The sequence below is a fragment of the Trachypithecus francoisi genome, unplaced genomic scaffold (assembly GCF_009764315.1).
Source record: "Trachypithecus francoisi isolate TF-2019V2 unplaced genomic scaffold, Tfra_2.0 Lachesis_group4, whole genome shotgun sequence".
Taxonomy (NCBI): domain Eukaryota; kingdom Metazoa; phylum Chordata; class Mammalia; order Primates; family Cercopithecidae; genus Trachypithecus; species Trachypithecus francoisi.
In genome coordinates this window covers 9,197,538-9,224,551 of record NW_022681469.1, presented here as the reverse complement: position 1 = coordinate 9,224,551, position 27,014 = coordinate 9,197,538, and the positions used below count along the sequence as shown (strand labels likewise).

General features: G+C 59.0%; 2 protein-coding genes across 16 annotated transcripts in view; one reads left to right on the top strand and one right to left on the bottom strand.

Annotated features, from left to right (window-relative positions):
- Positions 1-2,175: 2,175 nt before the first annotated feature.
- Positions 2,176-11,867, bottom strand: ZNF467 (zinc finger protein 467). Of its 15 annotated transcripts, none has more exons than XM_033192718.1 (5): positions 11,291-11,859; positions 9,289-9,363; positions 8,729-8,845; positions 7,396-7,573; positions 2,176-4,231 (listed from the first exon to the last, which is right to left on the bottom strand). In XM_033192718.1, the coding sequence occupies exons 3-5, from the start codon at positions 8,783-8,785 to the stop codon at positions 2,706-2,708; spliced, it is 1,761 nt and encodes a 586-aa protein (XP_033048609.1). In that variant the 5' UTR covers positions 8,786-8,845; positions 9,289-9,363; positions 11,291-11,859; the 3' UTR covers positions 2,176-2,705. The 15 variants fall into 15 exon arrangements, with proteins under 15 accessions (XP_033048609.1, XP_033048600.1, XP_033048601.1 ...); XM_033192709.1 differs by having other exon boundaries at positions 7,396-7,506; XM_033192714.1 differs by having other exon boundaries at positions 2,355-4,231; positions 7,396-7,506; positions 11,391-11,867.
- Positions 11,868-12,318: 451 nt separating this feature from the next.
- The window catches only part of LOC117072490 (SCO-spondin-like), a 58,753-nt gene continuing 44,057 nt past the window's right edge, over positions 12,319-27,014 (top strand). Inside the window, 27 exon segments of the mRNA XM_033192708.1 lie at positions 12,319-12,955; positions 13,171-14,351; positions 14,606-14,788; positions 15,191-15,273; positions 15,440-15,619; positions 15,862-16,106; positions 16,199-16,298; positions 17,035-17,193; positions 17,282-17,361; positions 17,789-17,941; positions 18,213-18,384; positions 18,491-18,731; positions 19,041-19,185; positions 20,418-20,535; positions 21,085-21,260; positions 21,345-21,572; positions 21,749-21,914; positions 22,147-22,381; positions 23,122-23,311; positions 23,426-23,520; positions 23,766-24,022; positions 24,373-24,507; positions 25,649-25,845; positions 25,947-26,074; positions 26,163-26,272; positions 26,623-26,772; positions 26,869-26,962. Of these exon segments, the coding sequence (XP_033048599.1) occupies positions 14,302-14,351; positions 14,606-14,788; positions 15,191-15,273; positions 15,440-15,619; positions 15,862-16,106; positions 16,199-16,298; positions 17,035-17,193; positions 17,282-17,361; positions 17,789-17,941; positions 18,213-18,384; positions 18,491-18,731; positions 19,041-19,185; positions 20,418-20,535; positions 21,085-21,260; positions 21,345-21,572; positions 21,749-21,914; positions 22,147-22,381; positions 23,122-23,311; positions 23,426-23,520; positions 23,766-24,022; positions 24,373-24,507; positions 25,649-25,845; positions 25,947-26,074; positions 26,163-26,272; positions 26,623-26,772; positions 26,869-26,962 (4,070 nt within the window). The 5' untranslated portion in view covers positions 12,319-12,955; positions 13,171-14,301.

Below are 27,014 nucleotides of genomic sequence, written 5' to 3'. Positions count from 1 at the left end.
ACCTGGGGTGGCTCAGACCTGGGGTGACATAGGGGTGGTGATGGTAGATATTGATTTTAGTGAGGCCATCACTTTCTGAGTCTAGAACTCTTCCCTGGGAAGAGCCTTTAGAAACCTCAGTCTTTCATCACAGTCACGGTGCATTTGTTGAGCAGACGTCTTCTGAGTTGGCTACTGCCAGACTGGATGCTAAACAAATTTTGACTATTTGCAAACAAACTAAAAAATAAGGACAAAGATATTCATGTCTTGTAGAGAATCTTTAAAATAATGTGAAATCCTGAAAACGTCTGGCACATGGTAGGCCTCACCAAATATGCTGTAAGATCTAAAAGCTGTTCTTACAAGAGAATTCCAGAATGTTTCAAGAAAGGAAAACATTGGTCTAACCAACACAAACATTGTTTTTATGTGTTTGATTATAAAGTCTGTGAAATGACTTTTTTTTTAGCTGGAATCACAAGCTCTGTGCCTAACAGGCTGGGTAGGGAACCTCGGAGAAGCCTAGTTGGGCTTTAGGATGAGGGGGAGTGCTGAGGACTCTGATCCCTTAGTCCAAAGAGGCCAACTTCCACTCAGCTTCAGCCACCAGTTGCTAAACCTTTTGCTTTTTTCACAACAGAAGCTGGAAGTCCAGATTTTTACGTGACATTTCAAGATATTTAAAATAACTTGGAGTCACCGACTCATTTTGGCCATGAAACTCATAAACACACCTGCATTCATGCCTCCTCTGACAGGCTTTCCAGCCAACACCCCTCCCTCACTTGCATCCAGGTCTCATTGTCTCCTACCTTCTCTGGGATTTTGCTTTTATAGTTCACCATTATGATCTGAATTCTGACCCAGCTGCTCCTGATGCTGCTCTCACCAAGACCTGGATTTGCCTTGCAGCGAAATCCAAAGGGTTTGGAAGTCCTTTGCCTGTGACCTCTCTCTAGCCCCCAGCGGCCTCCTCCTTTCTGAAGCACGTCTTTCCTCGGCTCCTCTGTCACCTCTACCTGGGGCTTTCCTGTCCAGTCCTTGCACCTCCACTCTCCAATCTTGTTTACAGTCCTCTCTCGGTGCCATCCCCTAATGTTGGTGTCCCAGACGCTTCTGTCCCAGGCCCCCAATTTCTCACTCCACACTCCGTTCTTTGGGAAGATCATTCACTCCCCCATAGCTTCAGAAGCACATGCGGATAATTCTCAGCTCTGTGTCTGCATCCCGGCCCTCTTCTTAGCTCTCCACCCACACAGCCTCCTTCCGGCTGGGCAGGCACTGCTCACAACTCAGCAGATGCAGGACTGCTCCCCCAGCACGAAGCTGCCCAAACACCGCGTCTCCCTTCTGGGAGTATGCCACTGTCATCCAGTCAGTGGCAAGCAGAAATCGGGCCAAGCTTATTGATTCCCCCACCCACACTAGTCAACAGGTCCTGTGTCCTCTGCCTATTAAGCCTATTCAGTGTCTCTTGAATCCATCAATTCTCTGTTTTCTCTGACACAACTATGGTCCCAGGTCATCACCACCTGTCACCAGGACAACTGATGCGCAGGCCTCCAGTCTCGCTCCCGAGTTGTCTAGCCAAACATCCTTCCAAAATGCAGGACTGTAAGCGTGGCCCTGTTCCTGCCCTGTCTAACCTTGCCATGGTTCCCCCTCTCTTGGACACGGTCTAAACTCCTTCACAGGTGTGAAAGGCCCTTCCATCTCTCAGGCCACTGCTCTGGCCTCTCATCCCGCTCGCTGGGAAATGAATAATGCTGCGCTCCAAGTCCGACGAGAGGCAGAGCGGGGTCAAACCCAAGACTACTCACTGCAAGCCCCATAGGCTCCCCATTATCCTACCCTCCCTGCTCATGGCCAGGCAGCCCTAGCTCTCCTACCTGCCTAGGCTGGAGAAGGGCAATACAGAGACTTCTGGACTCAGCAGCCTCAAGAAAGGACTTGTTGCAAGTGCGATGTGAAAGCAACCTTCCACTGCAGTGGATGTGCCACCTTCTTCCTCAGGCCACCCAGCTCCGAATCCCCCAGGAGAGCTGCAGGGACCGCACAGAGCTCCCAAGCCCACGCCAAAGGACGGCCTGCCTCCTTCAGCTCCAGTCTGTGACACGTGGCGTGAGTGAAATGCACCCTAATGTTCCTTCCTTATACTTCCGAGCTAGAAGCAGGAGCCAGGGTGGTGGTTTGGTGAATAAGCATATTACATTTTGATTTGGGAGAACCAATTAACAGCAGCTGGCTAAATGTAACTCACCCAGGACTGAAGGGCAAGTGGAGGGGGGTGGTCAGTGTGTGGATGGAGTTGGGACAGTGGCTAAGGAGAGTCAGGGGTTCCCTCCCCCAATTCATTTAACAGCCCCAGAACGTTCCGATTTTAATTTTAATGAAACTTGAAGTACATAAATAATCACTCTTTCCCGCCCTGGTTGAGGCCGCGCTGGGTCCAGGAAATATCTGCTTTCCAACAGGGCACCTGGGTGGGAGCCTTCCAAGAACTTCAGCCTCAACTGTTCCCAGCAAGGGTTCGCTCGCATGTCTGTCCTAGGAGGTCCAAGCTGGGTATCCTGGCGGACGCAGACACTGCGGGAAGGAAACAGGAGTTCCGCGGAGGCCAGATCTTCGGGCAGCTGCCTAGGCCACCGTGCTCACCCCAGGCGGTCTCATGGCACGGGCCTCTCCAAACTGTAGGCAAGAAAGGGTCCTGGTGAGAACTAGGCTCAGAAAAAGAGCGGGGGCGGCGCCACCTCTGGGGGAGTGGACCAGGCTGGGGCTGCCAGGGCGGCGTCCGGAGCCGCATGGGCGGCTTCGCCGTGAATGAGCTGGTGCCGCACCAGGTGGGTCTTGCGACTGAAGCTCTTTCCGCACTGTGGGCAGGAGAAGGGGCGGGAGCCTGTGTGGATCGCCTGGTGTCGGACTAGGTTGGTTTTGGAGCTGAAGCTGCGGGCGCAGACGGCGCAGGCGTAGGGGCGGCTGCCCGTGTGCACCGCCTGGTGGCGGCCCAGGTGCGACTTGCGGCTGAAGCGGCGGCCGCACTGAGCGCAGGCGAAAGGCCTGGCGCCGCTGTGGGCCCTGGAGTGGGCGACCAGATTGGGCCGCGAGCCGAAGCGGCGGTCACACTGCGTGCAGGCGAAGGGCCGTTCGCCCGTGTGCACGCGCCGGTGCCGCGCCAGGTGCTGCCCATGGGCGAAGCCGCGCCCGCAGTCCGGGCAGAAAAAGGACCGCTCGCCCGAGGGGGCGCGCTGGGGCGCCACAGGATCGGATCCTGGGCCGCAGCCCGGTCCGCCAGGCGCGCTGGCCAGGGGCTCGGCGGCGGGGGGATCCACGGTGGTGCCCAGTGCGCACTCGTTGCACCCATAGGGGCGACCCTCGCTGCGGTGCAGACACTGGTGCGTGGCGAGGTTCTTTTTCCAGCCGAAGCTCAAGCCGCAGTCGGAGCAGGCGAAAGGCTTTGGCCCGGGAGGGGATGGGGTGGGGGACCGGGCAGTGGAATGAGGAGAAGCGGACGCGTCGGGAGAGGGCCTGGCAGGGCCGGCCGCCTGGTGCACCCTTTGGTGCCGAACCAAGTGCTGCTTATGCGTGAAGCTGCGTGCGCACTGCGCGCACTGGTAGGGCCTCTCGCCAGTGTGGATGCGCTGGTGCCGAATCAAGTGCGTCTTCTTGCGAAAGCGCTTCTCGCATTCTGTGCAGGGGAAGGGCCGCTCGCCAGTGTGGGTCTTCTGGTGCGAGCCCAGGTGGATCTTCTGGCTGAAGCGCTTGCCGCACTCCGCGCACGGGTAGGGCCGCTCGCCCGTGTGCGTGCGCAGGTGGCGGGTCAGGTGGGCCTTCTTGCTGAAGCGCTTGTCGCACTCGGAGCACGGGAAAGGCCGCTCCCCGCGGTGGCTGCGCTGATGCAGCAGCATGTGGGCGCGCTGCGTGAAGCTGCGGCCGCAGTCCGGGCAGGCGCAGGGACCCTCGCCCCGGTGCAGCCGCTGGTGCAGTCGCAACGTCAGCTGGTCCCGGAAGCGCCGCTCACACTCCCCGCAGCCGTAGGGCTTCTCGGGCATCGGAGCCCACCCGGACAGCGCGAGCCCACTCAGTGTCCCCGGGGTCCCTGGCTCCAGTTTGTAAGCGGCAGCCAGATGCCCCAGGTCAGGTGCGGGAAAAGGGCTGGGAAGTAACGATAGATGCTGGGGCCATTCAACCTCCTCTTCTGCCTCCTGATCCTCATCCTCCACCTTCACCTTCCGAATCATCCACTCGTCTCCTGAAAGGTCAAAACAAGAATTGTCTATTGAGCTCCACGTGTGGCAACGTTTATTTAACCACAGGATCTCCACTTCCTGGAACCCTGCGGTCTGGCTGTGCTCTCCACTCTACCTAACGGTTCCTGAGAGTGACCAAATCCGCAGCTTTTCTCAGGCCTCCTGCACTCTCGGAAGCCTGTGATGCATGTGAACACCACACCCCTCCCGGGGGCTTCTTCCCCGGCCTGGATGTGCCCAGGAGCCTTCCGGCACCCCTGAAGAGGAAGGTTGCCCAAGCTTCAGTCCTCCTGCTTCGCTCCAGGTTCACATCCCTTTGGTGGCTGGCCCAGATCTTCCTGCTCCAGCAGTGCCTTTCTGGGACCTCAGTCTCCATCTCTGGTCCAGCAGCTCTCCTTGGTACTGCAAACTGGCCGCGGCTCAGCAGCTTTCTTACCACACACCTGACCTTCCCAAACTGAGCCCTGGCTGACTTTAACCTTAGGACTAGAGCCTCCTTCCCTGGTGGCCTTGAAAACTTGATCTTTGACATCTCACCTGGGCTGCTTCTCTTGCTCTCTAACCCCCACCCCCAGCCCACCTTACCTCTAGTGGCCAAGGAACCAGGGTGCTCTCGTACTCCTGCTACTCCCTTCTTTCCTGCTGGACAGCTGGAGGGGAAATCACCATTTAGGAAGACCAGGATGGAGTTTACAGGGTCTGGAGAACTAGTGAACACTGGCTCTGGAGAAGCAAGGAGGGCCCTCTGGGGGAGCCTCAGCCTAAGGGCAGGTTGCAGGGGGTTCCACTGGAGTGTTGCCCCTCTCGGGTGCTGCAGTGGTCCAGCCAAGAGGAAGGAGCCCGGGGTCCAGACGAGAGGGTCCAACTTAGGTTCTCCTCTGTCACTAACTAGGAGTGTGACTTTGGTTCAGTCACTTAACCTCTTTGAGTTATGTTTCTTAGTCCGCTAAGAAAGTTTTCCCTTTGTCTAAGAGTTGGAGTAGTTTAAAGCTCTTACGCTTGTTTTGCATCATCAGCTCCTGGGGAACTTTGAGAAAATGCACAAATGGGGGCAAGCCATTCTCCCGCCTCCGCCTCCCGGGTTTACGCCATTCTCCCGCCTCAGCCTCCCGGGTTTACGCCATTCTCCCGCCTCCGCCTCCCTCCCGGGTTTACGCCATTCTCCTGCCTCCGCCTCCCGGGTTCCCGCCATTCTCCTGCCTCAGCCTCCCGAGGAGCTGGGACTACAGGCGCCGCCACCTCGCCCGGCTAGTTTTTTGTATTTTTAGTAGAGACGGGGTTTCACCGTGTTAGCCAGGAGGGTCTCGATCTCCTGACCTCGTGATCCGCCCGTCTCGGCCTCCCAAAGTGCTGGGATTACAGGCTTGAGCCACCGCGCCCGGCCTGTTCTCATCTTTAAAGCTCCCAAAGTGACTCTCATTTGTGAATCACTGAATCAGATAATTTGAGTTCCTGTCTGGCTTGAGCCTCGATTCCATCACACATGGACTTCCACAATCAGAGGTACTCCCAGTTTCTTCTATCAGTTCATTGACTCCACACTCCTGTCTACTTATCATACTGTGATACTGCTTTCACCTTCATTGTGGCACTCTTCACTTTTCTACTCAAGAACCATCAATAGCTCCTATTTATTTATTTTTAATTAAGTCAGGGTCTTGCTCTGTCTCCCAGGCTGGAGTGCAATGGGATGATAATGTCTCACTGCAGCCTCAAACTCCTGGGCTCAAGTGATCCTCTTACCTCAGCCTCCCAAGCAGCTGTGACTACAGGTGTGCACCACTATGCCCGGCTAATATTTCTTATTTTTTCAGAGATAGGGTCTCGCTGTGTTGCCCAGGCTGGTCTTGAAATCCTAGCCTCAAGCAATTCTCCCACCCCAGCTTCCTGAGTCGCTGGGATTGCAGGCATGAGCCACAGTGCCCAGCCCAGCACCCTATTATTTGAAGATAAAACAGGTTCCAGCTGTATCTGAGGCTCACCTCACCCAAGTCCAACTTTCTTTCTCCCAGGCATGGACCTTCCACTTCAGCCAAGCTGCTCTCCTCCCCTTTCCTGCTTCAAGATCTTCTCACCCTAGAACGTCTTCCCATCCTCCACCCCACCCCTTTCAGAACTGAAGTTTACACCTTTCTCAAAATGCAGCACAAATTAATGTGTTTTTTTTTTTTGACAAATTCCCAATGCACGTGGATCTTTTAGCATAAACTCCTATAGCACTTACTGTTAACACTTTTGTACTTATTTGTGACTTGCCTTTATACTGTTTTAATTCTTTGTTCTGGCTCATATTAAGGTCATTTCAACCAGATTTTTTCTTCCGGGGTGCAGACATTTTGTGTTCCATTTCTTTTGTGTCTAATAAGAAAGTTGTTTTTATATGTCTGATAAAAATGGGGACTGCTGCCACTTATTGAGGACCAACTGTAGATGAAGTGGTGTAAACACACTGTCACAAACCTTCACAAACCGAAGCTCCTAGAGGCAAGGTGGCCTATCCAAGGACACTCAGCTAGTAAATGCAGAGCAAAGATTCAAACCAGGCCCAGGTAACTCTACAGTTCATCTCTTTCCCCTATACTTAACACAACCTGTATGTAGTAGGTGCTCAATAAATCCTTGCAGAATAAATGATATTCCTCAGGCAAAAGGTAGTAAGGGTGGTGGTAGTGGAAGGAAGTAATGGTGGGATTGTTGAGAGAGAATGAGCAGTTTGATCACCCTGGGTGTGAGGAGATGAGTTGAATACAGCAGATGTGGAGCATCTGGGTCCCCTCACGATCAGAGGAAGCTGGGGAAGGCAGCATGTCAGGGGAGAGGCAGTGAAAAGGTCGATCAAAGCCATGTATCTTCATGGCAACTGTAATTAGACTTAGACTGGGGGAAATAAAGAGGGGGAGGCAGGAGTTCTAGAAGGCATTTGAGGGGAGGCTGTGTTTCTCTTTGGTGACCAGCCTGTCTGACTCCTGCCATGTACAGATGTGAAATTCCCTTTCAGCACTGAAGCTCCACAGCAGAAAGGTGCTGAACTCAACTTGGGTTGGAAGGGCCTGGACTGCCTGTCTTGGGGGATTACCTGCCTCATGAGATAGCAGCTCCAGAGCTTGCTGGGCCCCGTTCCCTTGGCCTGAGCCCATGGTGGGAATGAAGTGACAGGAAGACTCACCTGGGCAGGCGCCCACAGGCTGAGCCTTCTGTGCTGTGCACGCCTGGCCTCTGCAGGGAGCCTCGGCTTGTTCTGTGCGGGCACCTTCCTCCGGTGTGGGGGCCTTGTGCCCTGGCAGAGAATAGGATACCTCAAGGACTCTGGAGATATCACAGATGGCCAAAGGGCCCCACTGGTGCTGGGAAGAAGGAACATTTGAAACTCTGGCTCCAGCAGGGCCCATAGGGTTCCTCCCACATCCTACCTGAATTCAGGGGCTGAGTTCCTGGCTTCCCAGGGGCTGCCTCAGACTCCTTCAAGCAGGGCAGCTGCTAAGGGTATGTATGAGATGGACCACAAGGTCACAAGAGCCACCACTGTGAGGAGCTTCTGGAATACGTGTATGTAAGACAGTGGAAGCAAGGGAGGCCCCTAGGAGAAGGGCTAGGGCTTTCCCAGCCCCCAGATGGACCCTGGTTCCAAGCAAATCACTGGGGAGAACCAGGATGTCAAAAGTCAGGCACATTCCTGCCTTAGTGCTCTGTTCTGGCTGTACTCCTGCCTGAAGCACTTTTCCCAAATTTGCTGAGCTGTCTCCTTCACCTCTTTTATTTTTCAAGAGAAAGGTCCTCTCTGTCACCCAGGCTGGAGTGCAGTGGCATGATCATACCTCACTGCAGACTGGGCTTCAAGGGATCCTACTGCCCCAGCCTCCCAAGTAGCTGGGAACACAGGCATGAGCCACCACATCCGGCTAATTTTTAATTTTTTTGTGGAGACAGGGTCTCGCCATGTTGCCCAGGCTGGTCTCGAACTAGGCTCAAGGAATCCTTCCACCTTGGCCTCCCAAAGGGCTGAGAATACAGGCATGAGCCACCATGCCCAGCTTCCCCCACCTCTTTCAAATCCTGCACAAATCTTACCTTCCCAAAGAAACCCAGTCTCGCCACCCTATTTAATCCTATAACATGCGCCACTCACCCTCACCGACAGTAGTCTCGGCCCCCCGTCAACCCACTTCAGACATTATCCTGTCTCCCAGAGCTCTGATCATCTTTGAACATAGTTTATAAATGTCCTTATTTATTGTTTGCTGACTTGCTGCACTCATTAGGATTAAGCTCTTGAAGGTAGGGATCTTTGGCTATTTGGTCACTGAGGTATTCCAAATGTTTAGAATAGCATCCCACACATAGTAGGTGCTCAATAAATATTTGATGAAGGGAAGGAAGAAAGGAAGGGAGGGAGGGAGGGAGGGAGGAAGGAGGGAGGGAAGAAGGGGACGAAGGTAGGGAGGGCAGGAGGAAAGCAGGCAGACTCCTCCCTGAGCCTCTCCATGGTTCCTGTTACCTACCTGAGCACACCCCCAGTGCTCTCTCTTCCCTAGAAGAGGACATCTGCTCCTGGACATTATGGGATCCTTCCCTGGGCTCACTTTGGGGGACCATCTCTGGCTGTCCCACAGAGAATCCTGTTACAGGCAGAAGGGTGGGTCCAAGTAAAGCATCCAGTACAGAACAAGTAATCAGAGGCGGGGGCTCATCCCCGTCCCAGCCTGCCCAAGAGACTTTTCCCAACCTGCTCAGGAAGGACAGGGTCTCTCACCAGCATGGACATGGACAGGTATCAACCTCAGTCCCTTTGAGTTGAGTCAAAAAGGACAGAAGGAAGAGATAGCATAGATGTAAATATGACTGTGCTCTGTGAGTGCTCAAGTGTGCAGACGGTCTGGAGCACAGCCTCTACTATGGTCCAGGCATTCAGACACCCCATGCTACAGAAAAGGAGGCTGCCCTACAGGCCCCTGGGGCCTCAGGGTTGCAGCCTCCTGAGGGTGGCTCTGCTGTCTGAGTTGTAGATGCTCCTGAATCCTCCTAAGCTTTTCCCCAAGTCCCTTCATTTCTGCCAGCTCACCCAGGGAGCTGAGGGCCTCCAAGGTCTCTCTCATGGTAACCCAGAGTAGCTCCTCCTGGGGATCGGCCACAGACCCTATGGAGAAAAGACAGCCTTGTTCAGATTTCTCCCACACCAGCTTCCACCCGGGCCCTGGCTCTGCCCAACCTCTCCCTATGGGCTCTTCCAGGAGCTCCAAAGGTAACATCTCCAGGTACTGGGGGATGTTAGGGAAACTGGATTTCAGAAAGCCAAGAGATCTTTGAAGGTGGCCCAAGAAGGCCTTGAAACCATTTCTGTCAGCTCTGGAAACCAGCCACGCCACCCCCTCACCGGGCAGGTCTCTCACCCGCAAGCCCCAGCCCATCAGCACCGCAACTCCACGTCCCAGTGTCCTTGCCTGGGGAAGTGCAGTAAAGATTCGATTCTCTGGGGAGAGGCTTGAGGGTGGGAGCCTAGGGTGGGGAGTGGGAAACTGCATCTCCTAGGCCCTCCAGCTGTCACCGCCCGAGCTGGTGAAATAGGAGCCAGCCCTGGGACGGGAGTGAGTGTCACTTTAGGGGTACTGCTTGGGGAGGTCCTCGAGAGGATCCTCTTATAGGTAGAAAATGACTGCCTCTCCCTAAACCACTGCCATAAAACCACCTCTCACCCGCGCCGGGCTGCTGCCCAAGGCCGGGACACCGCCCCTGCTGCCCCTTCCCTGCTCCGCCTCCCGCGGGTCCCCCGCCCTTCCCCCAGCAGACTCCCCTCCCCCATCTCCCCGGCTGCCTTCCCTCTGCCCCGCCCCTCCCGCTCCCCCTGCCTTCCGCCCTCTCTCCGGGCGAATCGGGCCGGCGCCCCGGCTCCGCCTCCGGTCCCGCCCCTCAGGCTCCGCCCGCCCGCGCCCGGCAGGGCCAACCCCTCGAGGCCCCCTCGGGGTCGGCCCTCCACTGCCACCGCCTCCCCTGACCCTCCGCTCCAGGCCGCCTCGGCGGCAGCGCTCCCCTCCCCCTCCCAGACTCCGGACTGCCTTTCCCTGCCCTCCCGGTTCTCCCCCGCTCCATCTCCCTCCCTGGCTGCACGCCCTCTCCCTTCCTTTCCCCCTCCTCTTTTCCTTCCTCCCCAACACCCGCCCTCCTCCTCTCAGCTTTTTCCCCAACCCCGTTCTCTCCTCCCCTCCCTCCTCTCCTCCCCCACCGCGGTTTTCCTTCCTTCTCCTTTCCTCGCCTCACCTCGGTTCCCTTCCCCTCCCCCTTTCCAGCCCTCCCCCACGTCTCCCCACCGCCCTCCCCCTCCCTCCCTCCCTCCCTTCTGCAGCTCTCCTTCCCCTCCGAGGCCCCCGCCTCCCTTCCCCCTCTGTCTCCCCAGCAGGCTCCAGCTTCTCTTCCCTCCCCGTCCCCAGTCCCCAGAACCGCTCTTCCCCTCCCCCTCCCAGGCCGCTCCCCAGCTCCCTGGTCCTCCGGCCCGCAAGCCTGGGGGTCTAGGGCTGACCCGCTCGCTCGGGACCTTCCCGCGGGCCCTGCCCTCCCCCCCCGCCTCTCCTCGGAACACCCCTCCGCGCCTCTCCCTTGCTCCGCGGCGCCCCCTCCCCATTTCTGCCCCCCTCGGACTTCTCCTCACCCCTCCCAAGTTTTCCTCCCGACGGGACCCTCAGCTCCACCTCCCTGCCCCAATGCCGTCCCAAGCAGCTCCGATCACCGACTTCACTCCAGGTCCCGGCCCCCTCCGCAGCTCCGGGGCTCACCTGTCAGCGCCCTCCTCTCCCGCCCCTCCCGAGCGGCCCGGTTCCCTGCGCCCGCTTCTTCTTCCCCTTCCCCCTCGGCCCCCTCCCACACTCCCTCTCCCCTCCCCTCTGGGCCCGCCGGCCCCTTCCCACCTGCTTCCCGCCCGACCCACTCCCACCCCCGCCCTTCCCTCCAGCCCCCCGGTCCCCTCTACCCCCACAGCCTCACCGGCCCTCGCCGGCCTTGCCCTCCCTTCCCCCAGCCCCCGACCTCCCCCGACCCTGCCCCTCCCCCACGCCCTCCGTCCGCGCCCCTACCTCCGGGGCTGTCACCTGCGCGGAGCCCGCGGTGACCCGAGCGCGGCGCTGAGGGAGACGCGGGCGGGGCCGCCTGCAGCGGAGCCTCCCCGGCCCTTACCTGGCTGGCTGGCCGCTCTGCCCGCGCCGCGGGGACCCAGGCGCCCGGGCCTCCTGCCCCGCCGGCTCTGCTCACAATGGCGCTCGCCGCCTGCAGCTCGGGTGCTGACGGCCCGAAAGACTGACAGACTGACAGCCCCGAAACTTCGCGGGGAGGAGAGGGATAGACGCGCGGGGAGCGGGAGCCGGGAAACGGCGCCCGCGAAGGAGGAGGGACCGAGGGAGCAGGCGAAGAGACTCGGTGCACCGGGCTGGGGGAGGCAGGGGCAGGGGGTTTTAGGAGTGGGGTCCCAGGAGGGATCACCGCGGGCTTAGGTGGGCAGGTGATGGTCTTAAGGCTCCGAGCCCGGAGTAGGTGCTGGAAGTGGGAGCTCAGGACGGGGGAGGGGAGGGGTGGGGAGGGTGATGGGAGAGCGGGTGGAGGAGGGCGAGGAGGCTGGGGAGGAAGGGCACTCGGGCTGCGGGGAAGGGTGCCGAGGGAGGGTGCTCGCGGCCGCGGAGGGAGGAGACGGGGAAAGGTGGAGCGCGAACGGGTGGGGTGGGCGAGGAGGAGTTGGGGGAACGAGGAGGGGGCGTGTCGGGGGGGAGCCAGCGAGTCGTGCACTGCCTTCTCTAAGTCGCCGGTGCCAGCCGGGTGTGCAGCGCCGCGTTCCCGCGGGAGGACGGCACGGGGGGGTCGGCCTGGGAAACTGTGGCCCCGCCCCCGTTCTCCACCCGGATTCCACCCGGATCCACCCAGACCCACAGCCCCTCGCCCGGAGTCCCGAGGACCGGATTCGAAACCAGCCGTGGGGGCAGACGGGAGAGAGGGCTGGGCCCCTGTGCCTGCGAGAACGGGTCCTTCGAAGTAGAAACTGGGAAGAGGACTTTGAGCCAGGTCCCCTGGGAGAAGGCCGGGCCGGGTCGGGAGCTCCAGGGGGCGAGGCTGGGACGAGGCTGGGCAGAGACTCTGAGGGCGGGGTCCGGGGGAGGGTCTGGGAGGGGGCTGCAGAGAGGGGAGGGCTCTATGGGCGGGAGAAGATAGCTGGGGTGCCTGCTGGCCCGGACGCCACCTGGAGTTAGATGTGGAGGGTCCCCCTCAGCCCCAGCTTCTCAGGGGACTCCACTCGCCGTCCCTGCCCAGGTTATGAGGTTTCTCCTCGGCCTCCTTTCCGCTGCGCCCACTCCTGAAAGCTCCGGAGATGCTGAGTTCTGGACTGTTAGTTCCCGGTCTCCTCTCCATGAACTTTCTCCAAACTCCCTTGGGTTCCAGCTTCCTCCCTCCTGCCCCTTTGCTGGAAAGGGTGGCTCCAACTCGGGTCTGTTCCCAATCCCAGTGCTGCCTGATCAGCCCCGGTTTGAATCCAGAGCTGAGAAAGAGGCTGGGAAGGGGAGGGTGTGAATGGTCCTCGAGGTCCTGCTACCACAGCCCACCACAAGGATGGGTGCCTGGAAGAGCGCCCATCCCTCGAGCTCAGCTGTGAAGGCTCCTCTGCCTCCAGGATGAAGGGAGCCCCCGGAGCAGCATGTGTCACTGTGCGTGCTGGGGTGTGGCCGAGCACCTGTGCCAGCGTTGTGAGACTTACAGTGAGAGTGTGCATGTGTGTAAAACAGGAAAGGGGGGTGACTGGGTGTGCGTGTGGCCCTTTCTGAGGACTCCAGAGCGGGAGTTGATCCCAGCCATCCGTGACTCCCTAAGAGACTCACTCTGGGCCCTTTTTTGGCCCCGGGACCAATGGTGAACCCAGGAGAAGGAAAGTCCCGCCCAGCTCTGGTTCTCAGCAGAGGTCTTCCTCCCCCAGGTGGAATGACTACAGGATGCTGGGAAGGGTATCAGGTTTAGGAGACCGAGGGGCGTGGAATCGGAGCCAGGAGACCAGGGCGTGCATTCCAGCCCGGGTGTCCGGGTGTGCTTGGAGCTCCGCTGGGACCAGGATGGACCCCGGATTCCCCTGTGGAGCCTGTCACTGCCCCTCCCAGCCGGACTCTCGGATTATTTCATCCGGCTTCGCTCTACCCCAGGGCTGGGGGAGCTGGCTCCCCTGCCCACTCCTTCCAGAGGGTCCTCTCATTCCTCAGCATAGGCTCCCCAGTTCTAAACCCCAGAGACTCTAGGAGACCCTCGAAGAAGGAGACAGGGTGGGCCCAACCAGCCACACATAATCATTCTTATGGTCACAATAAGAAACTGAACCCTTACATGTTGCCCACCCATCTCCACACACTCAGGAACCCCAGCTACCCTACCCTGGAAGCGCTCCCGCTTACTGCCCCCCACTCCTGAATTTGGGCAAGAGAGGAGTGGGAGGCAGGGGAGCACCATCCAGGCAGAAGTTCAAGGCTGGAAGACCCCATCGGTCGTTTAGCCCAGGAGCTCTTAACCTTTTCATGGGGTCATGGCCCTCTTGAGAATCTAATAAAAGTTATAGAACTGTCTTCAGAAAAATGTGCACATACAATTTCAAAGATTACTGGAGTCTGAGTCCTATCTGTGCATCCCTGGGAAGTCCCTGAAATTTTTACTGGGAAGGAAATTGAGGCCCAGAAAGGGAGGGTGGCTTGCCCACAGCCCCATGTTAATTTGTGGTAGTGCCTGAGAGTGTGAACACACACACACACACACACACACACACACACACACACACACACGGAAACAGATGCACTGGGAGGGGACAGGAAGGAGACTGTTTCCAGGGAGAGCTGGCCTCTGAGGGGCTGGTGTGGCAGGTCCAATCCAGTTTCGGGCAGCTGGTGCCCTGGGGCATGAGACTGGAATAAAGCCTCCTCAGCCCCCAGGACTGGCCACTGGGCTGCGGGGAGGCTGCGTGGGGCAGGAGAGAGCGCCGCTGGCCTCTCTGTGCCCCCTCTGCAGTATCACCTCTCTTGAGCCTAAGCCTCACATTCCCCAAAAGTGCCCTGGGGGTGAGGGCACCATGCTGCTCCCTGCCCTCCTCTTTGGGATGATGTGGGCCCTGGCTGATGGGTAAGCAGCCCACCCTGGACCCCTCTGACAAGGGTCCTCCTTCTACCACATGCCCAGGGACCCTCTGGAGCATCAGACTCCACGCCCCCCACCCCCAGGGTCCTCCCTCCACCCCTGCCACTTCCCATGAGTGTCTCTCCCTGCCTTAGCATCCTCCTTACTTCAGTAACCACCCCTGGGAGTGGGGTCATAGGACAGGGCTTTTGGTGACAGAGGGAATGGTGGCGGCAGCTGTGGTTCCCCATCATGGGCAGGCGGTGGTGTGAGTGGACAGAGACCATCCGTGTGGAGGAGGAAGTAGCACCCCGTCAGGAGGACCTGGTACCCTGTGCCAGCCTCGACCATTACAGCCGCCTGGGCTGGCGGCTGGACCTGCCCTGGAGTGGCCGCGCGGGGCTTACCCGGTCCCCAGCGCCTGGGCTCTGTCCTATCTACAAGTGAGTAAGGGTGAGAGCCTGGGCTGTCTGCTGGGCCGGAAAGGAGTGACAGGCCGGACATCCTGAGAGTGGGGAGGCCCTGGAGAAAGCAGGGATTTGGAAAGTAGGTTTGGAGTGGGCCTGGAGAAGGGTGGAGTGTGTGAGATTAGGGTGGGGGGTGAGTGGGCACTACAGTGGGCAGGACAGGGAGAGGCCCGAAGCCCACTCCCTCTATCCCCAGCCCCAATCCCCGTGGTCTGCCCTCCCAACATTATTCTCACTTTGCATGTGGGGAAATTAAGGCCCGAGGAAATGATGTGATTAGAGTAGCTGACAAAACTGAATGTCCGCAGCCCTCCCCAGGGTGGGACTGGGCTGAACGCTAACATCTCTTCCCCGTTTCCACCGGCTCGGTGGGTGCAGACCTCCAGAAACCCGGCCTGCCAAGTGGAACCGGACAGTGAGGGCTTGTTGCCCAGGCTGGGGGGGCGCCCACTGCACTGAGGGTAAGCACCTGAGGGCATTTGGGGAAGTGGTACCTTCTGGGAGTCCTGGGCAGGGGATGTTAGCTCAAATTTGTGGTTTTGGGCAGAGAACCAGGGCCGGACTGAGAGCTCCAGGCTACCCCATCTTCATTGCCTGGGTCTGCCCCATTCTCCCCACCTACTGCAGCCCTTGCCAAAGCCAGTCCTGAAGGCCACTGCTTTGCCATGTGGCAATGCCAGCTACAGGCAGGCTCAGCTAATGCCTCAGCAGGAAGCCTGGAGGAGTGCTGCGCCTGGCCCTGGGGACGAAGCTGGCGGGATGGCAGCTCCCAAGCCTGCCTCAGCTGCTCCAGCCGACACCTGCCAGGTGTGTCCACAGACTCCAGCCTGCCAGACAGGCACAGTCCTGGCCATCACCCCTTCCGCCTCCCCAGGCACTCCCACGTGGAGTTCTTGTGCTGGGCCCTCTACAGGGCCCATACTGGCTCCCTGGCCCACTAGAGGGACCATGTTCTGTCTGCCTGCCTCCCACTGTGCCGGGAGCCCTGTGTCCTCGTCCTCCACCTCTGCCTCACACTCAGAGGCTCACAGTTGCTGTGTCTCTCCCAGGCGGTGCCTCTTCTCCAGCCCTCCTGCAGCCCCTGGCAGGGGCCGTGGGCCAGCTCTGGAGCCAGCACCAGCGTCCCTCTGCCACCTGTGCCTCTTGGTCGGGTTTCCACTACCGCACCTTTGATGGACGCCACTATCACTTCCTGGGCCGCTGCACCTACCTGCTGGCAGGTGCTGCGGACTCCACCTGGGCTGTCCACCTAACACCTGGGGACCACTGTCCCCAGCCTGGACACTGTCAGCTGGTGAGGGAGGGAGATGGGGCAGCCACAGGGAGGAGGTTGGACAGGGGAGGAAGAGAGCCCCGGCCCCCTTTTCCACTATGCATCTCCCCAAGGTCCAGGTGACGATGGGACCTGAGAAGGTGCTGATCCAGGCTGGAAATGTGTCTGTGAAGGGGCAGCTGGTACCTGAAGGGCAGTCTTGGCTGCTCCACGGTGAGAGCACTGGGGGAGCAAGCGGCTGCCCGGGCCCCCACATGCTCCTCTGGGACAGTCTCTCCACCCTCCAGGCAGGGTCAGAAAAGGAGCAGGGGGCAGTTTGGGAATGAGCCCATGGTGGGCCCCCAGCCATTGCTGTTGGGAGGCTCTGAAGTGCGGAGCTAGTGAGGGGACAGGAGGAACCAGGCCTGGTCCCGACCCTCTGCAACTACCCCCACCAAACTCTTGCAGCACCAGCTCAGACAAGTCTCTCTACCTAACTGGCCGAGTCCTAGTTTCCCCACCAGCCTCAGAGGAGTGCTGTGAGGTAGCACTTTGGTGCTGCTAAGCAATGGGAAGCTTTCCAAACAGAACCTTTGTCCTGGCTGGACTGCAGGGTGAGGTGGGGGTGAGTTTCTTGCATGTATGCCTGTGTGTGCACGGGTGCAGTGTGTGCATGTATGCATGCATGCGTGTGTGTGCACATGCACATGTGTTTCATAGTTCACTTGAAGTTTGCTCTCTCCAGAGAGCGTCTGCAGCTTTCATGAGCTCCTCAAAGAGAGCTGTGATGGAAATCACTCTGCTGTAAAGCATATACTTTTGGTATAAAGTGCAGAGCTCTCTAGAATGTGAGAATTGTGTGAGTTATTTCCCTTCTCCTTTCCATCCCTGCGCAGCTGAGCCCTGCTGTGGTAGTGGGAAGGGTGAGAATTGTGGCTGCAGGGGGCAAATGACCTCTTTCTGTGCCCAGGGCTGAGCCTGCAGTGGCTAGGGGACTGGCTGGTGTTGTCAGGGGGCCTAGGGGTCGTGGTACGGCTGGACAGGGCTGGCTCCATCTCCATCTCTGTGGACCACGAGCTCTGGGGACAGACACAAGGCCTCTGTGGGCTCTACAATGGCCAGCCAGAGGGTAAGTGGGGTGTGGGTGGTTGCTGGTGTAGCAGGGAAGGGAAGACCAGAGGCCCTAGACCCAGCACCCCTGCCTTACCCCTTCTCAGATGACTTCATGGAGCCAGGCGGAGGACCGGCCATGTTAGCAGCCACCTTTGGAAATTCCTGGAAGCTCCCTGACTCGGAGGTGAGGCTGCCACTGCGGCCCCTCCCTCCCAGTTGCCTGCCCATTCCCAGGTTTTCAGCTCGGCTCCTGACTCCTGAACCTCCAAGCCCTTGTCCCAGTTTCATCGCTGGCCTGTTCCCTAGGACAGGGCCTGGCCCTCTTCCAGATCCTTAGGGGTGGAGGGCGGGCCTTGGGGTCCTACAGAAAGCCTGGCTGCCTGCTGTGAACTAGCCATCTGAGGCCAGCGTTGGTGAACCAGTTAGTCATTTATTCCCATCACTACAGCCCAGTGTGGGGCTGCCACCTCGCCTCTCTCCCCAGCCCCAGGATGTGGGCGGTGGGCCTGACGGTGGGGCCCTGGTGCTGTGTGAGAGCAGGAGGCATTTTTCTGGGGTCCTGGTTAACGTCCCTTATCACTGCTGCCTGGCCTGATGTCCTTTTTCTGCAGCCTGGGTGTCTGGATGCGGTGGAGGTGGCCCAGGGCTGTGACGGCCCCCTGGGGCTCACAGAGGCAGACGTAGAACCTGGCCACCTGCGGGCTGAAGCCCAGGACGTGTGCCATCAGCTGCTGGAAGGTCCATTTGGGCAGTGCCATGCCCAGGTATGAGTGGGGTGGGGGTGGTGTCTGGCACCCAAGGGAGGGTGCTAGAGAAGTGTCAGCAAGCTGGTCTGGCCCTGCCTGTGGGTTACTTTGGACCATCTGTCAAACCCCCACCTCTCCATCCTCGGCTTTATTTCTGGGAAATGACGCTCATATGTGTGATCTCTGAGGTCCCTTCTGGGGCCTATCCGTTTGGTAATAAGTCATAGAGTGATGGAAGCAGGAGGCAGGAGGTGCTGGCTGTTTGCTGAGGGGCCGTCCTTTCCTGCAGGTTTCCCCTGCTGAGTACCACGAGGCCTGTCTCTTTGCCTACTGTGCAGCGGCCATGGCGGGCAGCAGGCAAGAGGGGCAGCGGCAGGCTGTGTGTGCCACCTTTGCCAGCTATGCCCAGGCCTGTGCCAGGCGGCACATCCACATTCGCTGGAGAAAACCTGGCTTCTGCGGTATTACTTGGGCCTCCCTGTGCTGTGGGATTGACTGAGGGCCTCCCCACCCAGCAGGATTGCCTGGGGTCTGGCGGGGGACTACAGCTCACTCGTGTGCCCACAGAGCGCCTGTGCCCCGGGGGTCAGCTCTACTCCGACTGCGCCTCCCTCTGCCCACCCAGCTGTGAGGCGGTGGGTCAGGGAGAGGAGGAGTCCTGCAGGGAAGAGTGTGTGAGCGGCTGCGAGTGCCCACGAGGCCTCTTCTGGAACGGCACCCTCTGTGTGCCTGCCGCCCACTGCCCCTGCTACTACCGCCGCCAGCGCTATGCACCCCGTGACACCGTGCGCCAGCTGTGTAACCCCTGGTGGGTCCTTGAGCCATGCTGGGGGTTGGTGGCCATGTGGTACCCTCAGATCCCTCCCTTTACACCCTCTCTTCAACCTGCTTCCCCTAAGCCTCCAGCCCATTCTGGGGCTTCCTCTCGGAGACTGGGACTGCTGCTGGCATGGCTGATGGCCTTGCCGGCTGACCTCTACCCCTTCAGCAAGAGGGGCTTCCATGGGAGGGGAGGAACAAGGGTTTTTGGGGGGGTCACCTCCAGCTCAGGGGTCATCTCCACCCCCTCAGTGTGGACCTGATGCCAGAGCTCATTGTCTCATCTACGTGTCCACAGCGTGTGCAGGGATGGCCGCTGGCACTGTGCCCAGGCCCTATGCCCCGCCGAGTGTGCCGTGGGCGGGGACGGGCACTACCTCACCTTTGATGGGCGGAGCTACTCCTTCCGGGGCGGTCAAGGTTGCCGCTACAGCCTGGTGCAGGTGGGCAGAGGACGGTCTGCAGGGGTGGCACTCGGCCAGAGTAGGGGCCCTCCTAGAGGGCACAGTGGGACTGACTGTAAGGAAACCCCTAAATAAATAAGGGAAACCCAGAGTCTTCCCAGGAAAGGCCAAGGGAGAACCAACACTGGGGGCATGGCTTTCACAGGCCTTCAGGCCTCCCGCTGGGTTCTCACCTCCTCCCCAGCTTCCCTGTGAAAGTCCCTCTGTCATCACCACCCAGCCCAGGGCCAGTAACCAAAACCCATCTTCAGTTGTGTCTCTCACAGATGGGACAGGCTGGGCTTGTTACAGGCTACTTCACGCAAAACAACCTCAGGGGAAATCAGAGGCCCTGCTCCCACCCTAAACCTCCCCCAGTGAGTGAGCTCACTTCTCAAGTTCAGGTGCAGGCCACGATCTTCCCAATCATCTAGGGCCCCTGAGTGATCTCTCCATCGAACTATTGGACCATTCCCACTCCTCTCATAAGTAGTGATGGAGATGATGAGGTCCTGGGAGCACAGTCCTCAGAGAGGCTGTGCCTGTCCATGGGGAGGGAAGAAGACAGCCATCTCCCCCAGCAAACACAGTCAAAGATGCATGTGTGTACATACACACACAGGCTGCACAGCAACACACAGAAATCTGCATGTGCAGACACACACACACACACACACACACAGAGGCTACAAACCAACACAGAGATCTGCATGTTTACACACACACATACAGGCTACACACCAACACACAGAGACTTGTATGCACACACACACACATACATGCATCCAGGTACACACCTACAGAGAGACACAGACATACACACGACACACACTCATATATGTGCATGTAGATTTAGCACGTGTGTACATATGCACACACATATGGGAGAACATACATGCCCATGTGGAGGAAAGAGAGGAGTCATCTCACCCTAACATGCGGACACGCACTTACCTACACACACTCGTGCACACACAAACATGCACACACATACTTCCACATGACACCTATGTGCACATCCATGGCCCTGCACACGCATACACACAAACATCCATGCATGCCGGCCCATGGTGAGGACGAAGCCCCTTACCTGGCAGACAGTCTGGCTGGCCGGAAGGTGAGCAGCTGCCTCCAGGTGCGTGCTGAAGGTGGTCTGTAGGGAAGGTCTCCAAAAGCCTCCCCAGAGAGAGTCGGCCTGCCTGGCCCCACTGAATTCCCCCTGCCTGTCCCAGGACTATGTGAAGGGACAGCTAGTGATCCTACTGGAGCATGGGGCCTGTGACTCTGGGAGCTGCCTCCACGCCATCTCCGTCTCCCTGGAGGACACCCACATCCAGCTCAGGGACTCAGGTAGCCTCTGCTCTGAATTCTTGGCGCAGTCCCAGGCCTCCTGTCACTGCTCCCCCTGCACACTACCCTATGGCTTTGGAGTCCAGACACTCTTCCCCAGAGTCCTGCACCTGAGCACACTGCCTCAACTTCCCTGGCCCTCTCATCTCTGAAGCAGACACACAGAGTCCTGAGGAGATATTCCAAGGCACCTTCCGCCCCGTCCTGGGGTCAAGTACAAGTCATGCAGCTATGAGAGCTTGAAAGGCCGCGAGCCATGACCAGACCGGGCAGGCCACTCTCAGCAGGGTCCCTCCAACCCTCCCCAACCAGCTTCTGGCTCGCCATCTAGCTCCTCCCACACACTGATCATGAGGGTGAGGGACTGGAAAATCTGTGTGCCAAGGGTAGTCCTTGGGCCACAGGGGTAGGGAGCTCAGGTGGACACTTTGGTTGTCCCCAGCAGCCCACCCTGACATGGGACCTCCTACTTCCCACCCAAGCTCCTTCCCTTCTCACAGCCCTATCCTTCCACGTGCCCCACCCCCATCACCAGGCCCCCTGTTCCAGGAGCTGTGCTGGTCAATGGGCAGGACGTGGGCTTGCCCTGGATTGGCGCTGAGGGCCTCAGTGTGCACCAAACTTCTTCTGCCTTCCTGCTGTTGCGCTGGCCTGGGGCCCAGGTGCTCTGGGGACTGTCTGACCCTGCAGCCTACATCACTCTGGACCCCCGCCATGCCCACCAGGTGTGCCAGTGAGGCAGGTGTGTGGCTGAGCAAGGGTGCAGTGGGACTGCCTTCGGCTGTCTTACATGCGTGCCTGTGGCCCAGGTGCAGGGTCTGTGTGGCACCTTCACCCAGAACCAGCAGGACGACTTCCTGACACCAGCTGGAGATGTGGAAACTAGCATTGCTGCCTTTGCTAGCAAGTTCCAGGTGGCCGGCAAGGGAAGTTGCCCCTCTGGGGACAGTGCCCCGCTCTCCCCCTGCACCACCCACTCCCAGCGCCACACCTTCGCAGAGACAGCTTGTGCCATCCTGCACAGCTCTGTCTTCCAGGTAGCTGGGTTGGGCTCCTCCCACATCCGTAAGATGGGCCAACACCTTCCCTGCCCTCCACCTGGGCTCTTGGGAGGGTCAAGGAAGACCAGACAAGCCCAGGGGTGCTGTTGGGGACCAAGGGGATGTAGACTCCATGGAGGAGAAGTTGACCCATTTTCCCATCTCCTCCCAAGGAATGCCACAGGCTGGTGGACAGGGAGCCATTCTATCTGCGCTGCCTGGCAGCCGTGTGTGGCTGTGACCCTGGCAGGGACTGCCTGTGCCCAGTGCTGTCTGCCTATGCGCGTCGCTGTGCCCAGGAAGGTGCCTCACCTCCCTGGAGGAACCAGACCCTCTGTCGTGAGTTCGCTCAGCCCAGCCAGCCCTACCTAGGCTCCTCCCCTCCTCCCTAGCCCATCCCCCTTCCAGGAATGGCTGGGGGCCCGGGGTGCATCACTACCCTTGGCAGACTGCCGGGCTTTTCTTCCTGCAGAGGCACAGGGGATGTGGGGTGTGGGGTTCAGAGGGGGTGGAGAGAGCGAGAGAGCCAGCGGTGGCTATGCCCCTGACCTGTGTGTGTCCCTGTGCCCAGCTGTTCTGTGCCCTGGTGGCCAGGAGTACCGAGAGTGTGCCCCAGCATGCGGTCAACACTGCGGGGAGCCAGAGGACTGTGGGGCGCTGGGCAGCTGTGTGGCCAGTTGTAACTGTCCTCTGGGGCTGCTGTGGGACCCTGAGGGCCAGTGTGTGCCCCCCAGCTTGTGCCCCTGCCAGCTCGGAGCCCGTCGCTATGCCCCTGGTAGTGCCACCATGAAGGAGTGCAACCGCTGGTGAGGGCAGCGACCTTTGGGGCAAGAGGAAGAATGTGGGGGTGAAGAGGTAGCTTGGGAGATAACGGGTGGGGTGTGCAGCCTTGTTGGTGGCAGCATGCACGCTGGAGGTGACAGAGTGCTGATCACTTCCCCTCGGTAGTGGGGCACTTTAGGGTCCATAAAGCACTTTCCTGTGCATCCTTTTATCTAGTTTTACTTCCTACCATAACCTAATAAAGTAAGAAGTGGAAAAATTGCTCCCATTTTGCAGATGAGGAAACTGAGGCTCAGATAGACTAAACAGCTTGCAGAGTCACACAGCTTGTTCAAGAGAAGTGAAGGCAGATTATGGATCTGTGCAGGCAGGGCCAGGATCCAGGGTTGATGAAGGTGGGGGCTGAGGATGCAGGCTTCAATGCACCCCTCTCCTACCTGGGCTAGGAGTAGGGTGGTTCAATATCTCTGTCCTGCTCCAGAGCCTGGAGGATGGCCCTATTGGAGCTGGGACAGAAAGGGTGACAATGTCTATCCCAGGCATGTCAGGGTGCTGGAAACAGTCCAGCTCCCTGTGTTGGTGACTGGGTGTTGGGAGCTGAGATGGACAGGTCTCCAGCATCAGGGCTGGGTTTTCACTCAACATGATGGGATCTGGACACCTGGGAACCCAACGAGCGTCTGGGTTCCTGAGATTCTCACCAGGTCAGACCAGGTCCCTGGAGGCTTAGACTTGCCTCTTACTCCTTCTCAACCTCCTGCAGTGTCTGCCAGGAAAGGGGCCTCTGGAATTGCACAGCTCGCCGCTGCCCCCCACAGCAGGCGTTCTGCCCTAGGGAGCTTGTCTATGCCCCTGGTGCCTGTCTCCTCACCTGTGACAACCCTACCGCCAGTCACTCCTGCCCTGCAGGCGGCGCTGATGGCTGTGTCTGTCCACAGGGCATGGTGCTGCTGGTGAGTCCAAAAAGGAGCTGCATGGGAGAACAGGATGGCCTTCCTTAAGCCAGGGCACTGCCCTGCTCCCCTCACACCCCTACATGGTGCCTTTTGTTCCTGCCCTCTGCCCAGGACGAGCGCTGTGTGCCTCCTGACCTCTGTCCTTGCCGTCACAGTGGGCAGTGGTACCCACCCAACGCCACCATCCAGGAAGACTGCAACATTTGGTATGACCTCTAACCCTTTGGCCTTGTGGCCCATGGCTCCCCACACATCATCCTTCCCTCCACCAGAAGGGGTTGGGGTGGTGGGGGCTGGGGTATCCAGACTGGCCTGGGCCAGAGGAACCCTGCAGGACCCCTCCACCCTGAGGGCTGCTGAAACTGCCTGGAACCTGGACCAGCTGCCTCCCCTGGATCCAGCCCCCAGGGCTCTGTCCTCAGTGACTCTGTCTCCCCCACCTTGTCCATAGCGTGTGCCGGGGCCGGCAGTGGCACTGCACAGGCCAGCGGTGCAGTGGGCGGTGCCAGGCATCAGGCGCCCCCCACTATGTGACATTTGATGGACTGGCCTTCACCTTTCCCGGGGCCTGCGAGTATCTGCTGGTGCGAGAGGCCAGTGGCCTGTTTACAGTCTCTGCCCAGAACCTGCCCTGTGGGGCCAGCGGTCTCACCTGCACCAAAGCATTGGCTGTGCGTCTGGAGGGCACTGTTGTGCACATGCTCAGAGGTGGCTGCAACATTGAAGGGTGACATTGCCAGGGAGGGGCACACCTGGATGGCTTCCCAGCTGTGCAAGTTGGGCGGGGATGGGGTTCCCTGTGTCTGCCCGCTGCTGGCAGGCTCCTTACCAGGCGTGGCTGCCCTCCATGCCATGGGGTTGGTGCCTGTCCTCTTGGGTGGGACTCATAATACTGGAAGGCTCCCAGAAATTAAGTCCCAGAGAAGTCTAGTGACGTGCCCAAGGTCACATAGGTAGAGAAGCAGAAGAAGGGCTCAATGGGGGAGCTAGAGAGCCTCATGAGGATCTGGAGGACCCTTTCCTCCAAGTTGGGCCTGAATGCCTCTCTTCCTCTACAGGCCGGGCAGTGACAGTGAATGGGCTGAGGGTGACGCCCCCCAAAGTCTACACAGGCCCCGGGCTGAGCCTGCATCGTGCTGGCCTCTTCCTGCTGCTCTCGACCCGCCTGGGCCTCACCCTGCTCTGGGACGGAGGTCAGGCCCCTGCCCTCCCTCAACCATCGGACCCGTGCCCCATCTATAGGGTTGGACTCACCCCAAGTTCTTTCTCCCAGTGCCTGACCCTCCCTCCTCCTGGTCTCCCTCCACTGAGCCCCTGACACCTCCATAAGGCAGATTTCCAGGCTGAGAGCTAGGCTGACAGCCAGGCTAGGACCCTGAGCTCTCACTTTACCTCCCTGCCTGGCCGGCACTCGCCCTGCCCCATGCCCAGCCCAGTGCCACTCCTACCTTCCAGTCCATGCAAGAGGTCCAAGTTTCCAAATTAGGTTTTTTGCCAGGTGCAGTGGCTCATAACTGTAATCCCAGCACTTTGGGAGGCTGAGGCGAGCAGATCTTGAGTTCGGGGCTTCGAGACCAGACGGGGTTGAACATGGCAAGACTCCCTGTCTAGAAAAAACACAAAAATTAGCCGGGCACGGTGGTGCGCGTCTGAAGTCTCAGCTACTTGGGAGGCTAAGGTGGGAGAATTGCTTGAGCCTGGGAGGTCGGTGCTGCAGTGAGCTGTGATCACCCCTCTGCACTCTGCCTGGGCAATAGAGCGAGAAAAAAACTTTTTTTAAAAATTAGGTTTTCATAATTATCTTTTTCATCATTATGAAAGCAATCCTTCCACACCAAGGGAAACATTGAGAAAATACTAAGTTTTAGAAAGGCAAAATGAAAATAAATACCCTAACTTCCCATCACCCATATAAGCAGCTGGTTTGTATGTCATATCTAACTGCTTCTGCAGAACTAACAGAAACCCAGACAACCCCCATATAGACTTGGCTCTGATCCGCTGGGCCACCCTCCCAGCCTGCCGCCACCAAGGCTGGTGCTACTGAGCCTCACAGTCCATCCTGGAGTCTGATTTCCCGGAATCTGACCTGATGGAGAATTTCCGTCCCCCCAGCCCTTGGCTTGGTGTTAGTTAGGAAAATAGGCTCCTACTTCCCACCTTGAGCCCTCCAAATGTAGGTCTCTTCATTTATCATCACCAATCATCCCCCCACAAAAGAGGTAACCACACCTCCTGGTGGCTTGGTACCTGGTGGTGGTAAAACAGACCCTGGGTCTTCTGGCCCAGATAAGGGCTTGTGGCGTCACTTTTAACCATGCTGCCTGCCACCAGGGACTCGGGTCCTGGTGCAACTGGCCCCTCAGTTCCGTGGTCGCGTGGCTGGGCTGTGTGGTGACTTTGATGGAGATGCCAGTAATGATCTGCGGAGCCGCCAGGGCGTCCTGGAGCCCACAGCTGAACTGGCCGCCCACTCCTGGCGCCTCAGCACCCTCTGCCCTGAGCCAGGAGACCTGCCACATCCCTGCGCAGTGAGTGAGGGTGGGAAAGCAGGAAGGGAGGTTCCCAGAGGCAGGGCTGGGGAGGGTGTCCACTAGTCCACTGTGCTGGAGACGCCACCCTGTGCCTGCAGGTGAACACACACCGGGCTGGCTGGGCTCGGGCCCGCTGCGGGGTGCTGCTGCAGCCGCTCTTCGCATCATGCCACGCAGAGGTCCCCCCGCAGCAGCACTATGAGTGGTGCCTGCATGACGCCTGCGGGTAAGGAGGGGACAACCTGGAGTGGGGTAGAGGTGGGGGTGCCAGGGCGTGCGGAGGGGGTGCCGGGACTGAATACTTCCTCCCACAGCTGCGACTCAGGGGGTGACTGTGAGTGCCTCTGCTCAGCCATTGCCACCTACGCAGATGAGTGTGCCCGGCATGGGTACCATGTGCGCTGGCGTAGCCAGGAGCTCTGCCGTGAGTGTGCCCTGCCCTCAGTCCCCAGTGCTCAATCCTGCCACTGCCACAGGCTCAGCGTCTTGAAAGAGCTTCTGCTGTCCCACAAGACGGCCGTTCATTCATTCAAGGGCAAGCTGTGCATTGAGTGCTTACTCTGTGCCAGTCGCTTTTCTAGATGAGCCATATATGCAAGAATGGCTCCTGAGTAGAGCTGACATGGTACACATAGGCCCAGGGGGATCGTGCCCAAGGTCTACACCAGATGCCCCGTGCCCTCCATGGTGGTCACCTTGGGCAGCCAGCCTGGTGTGGTTGCATCCTGCTGCCCCGGTGCCTTGGTGATCCAAGCCTCTCTCTTCTCCTCCCAGCCCTGCAGTGTGAAGGGGGACAGGTGTATGAGGCCTGTGGCCCCACGTGTCCCCCTACCTGCCATGAGCAGCATCCTGAGCCTGGGTGGCACTGCCAGGTGGTGGCCTGTGTGGAGGGCTGCTTCTGCCCCGAGGGGACTCTGCTGCACGGTGTGTAGAGTGACAACGGGCAGAGGGGAGGGGCACTGAGACTGGGAAGGGGCCACTGTGCCCTTTTGCTCTAAGCCCTGCACTCTGTGGCCTCAGGAGGAGCCTGCTTGGAGCCAGCTTCCTGCCCCTGTGAGTGGCGCAGCCACTCCTTCCCGCCGGGGTCTGTGCTGCAGAAGGAGTGCGGGAACTGGTGAGTGGGGAGGTCACCTTGGGGGGCGCCTATTGAAGAAGCACTGGGCCAA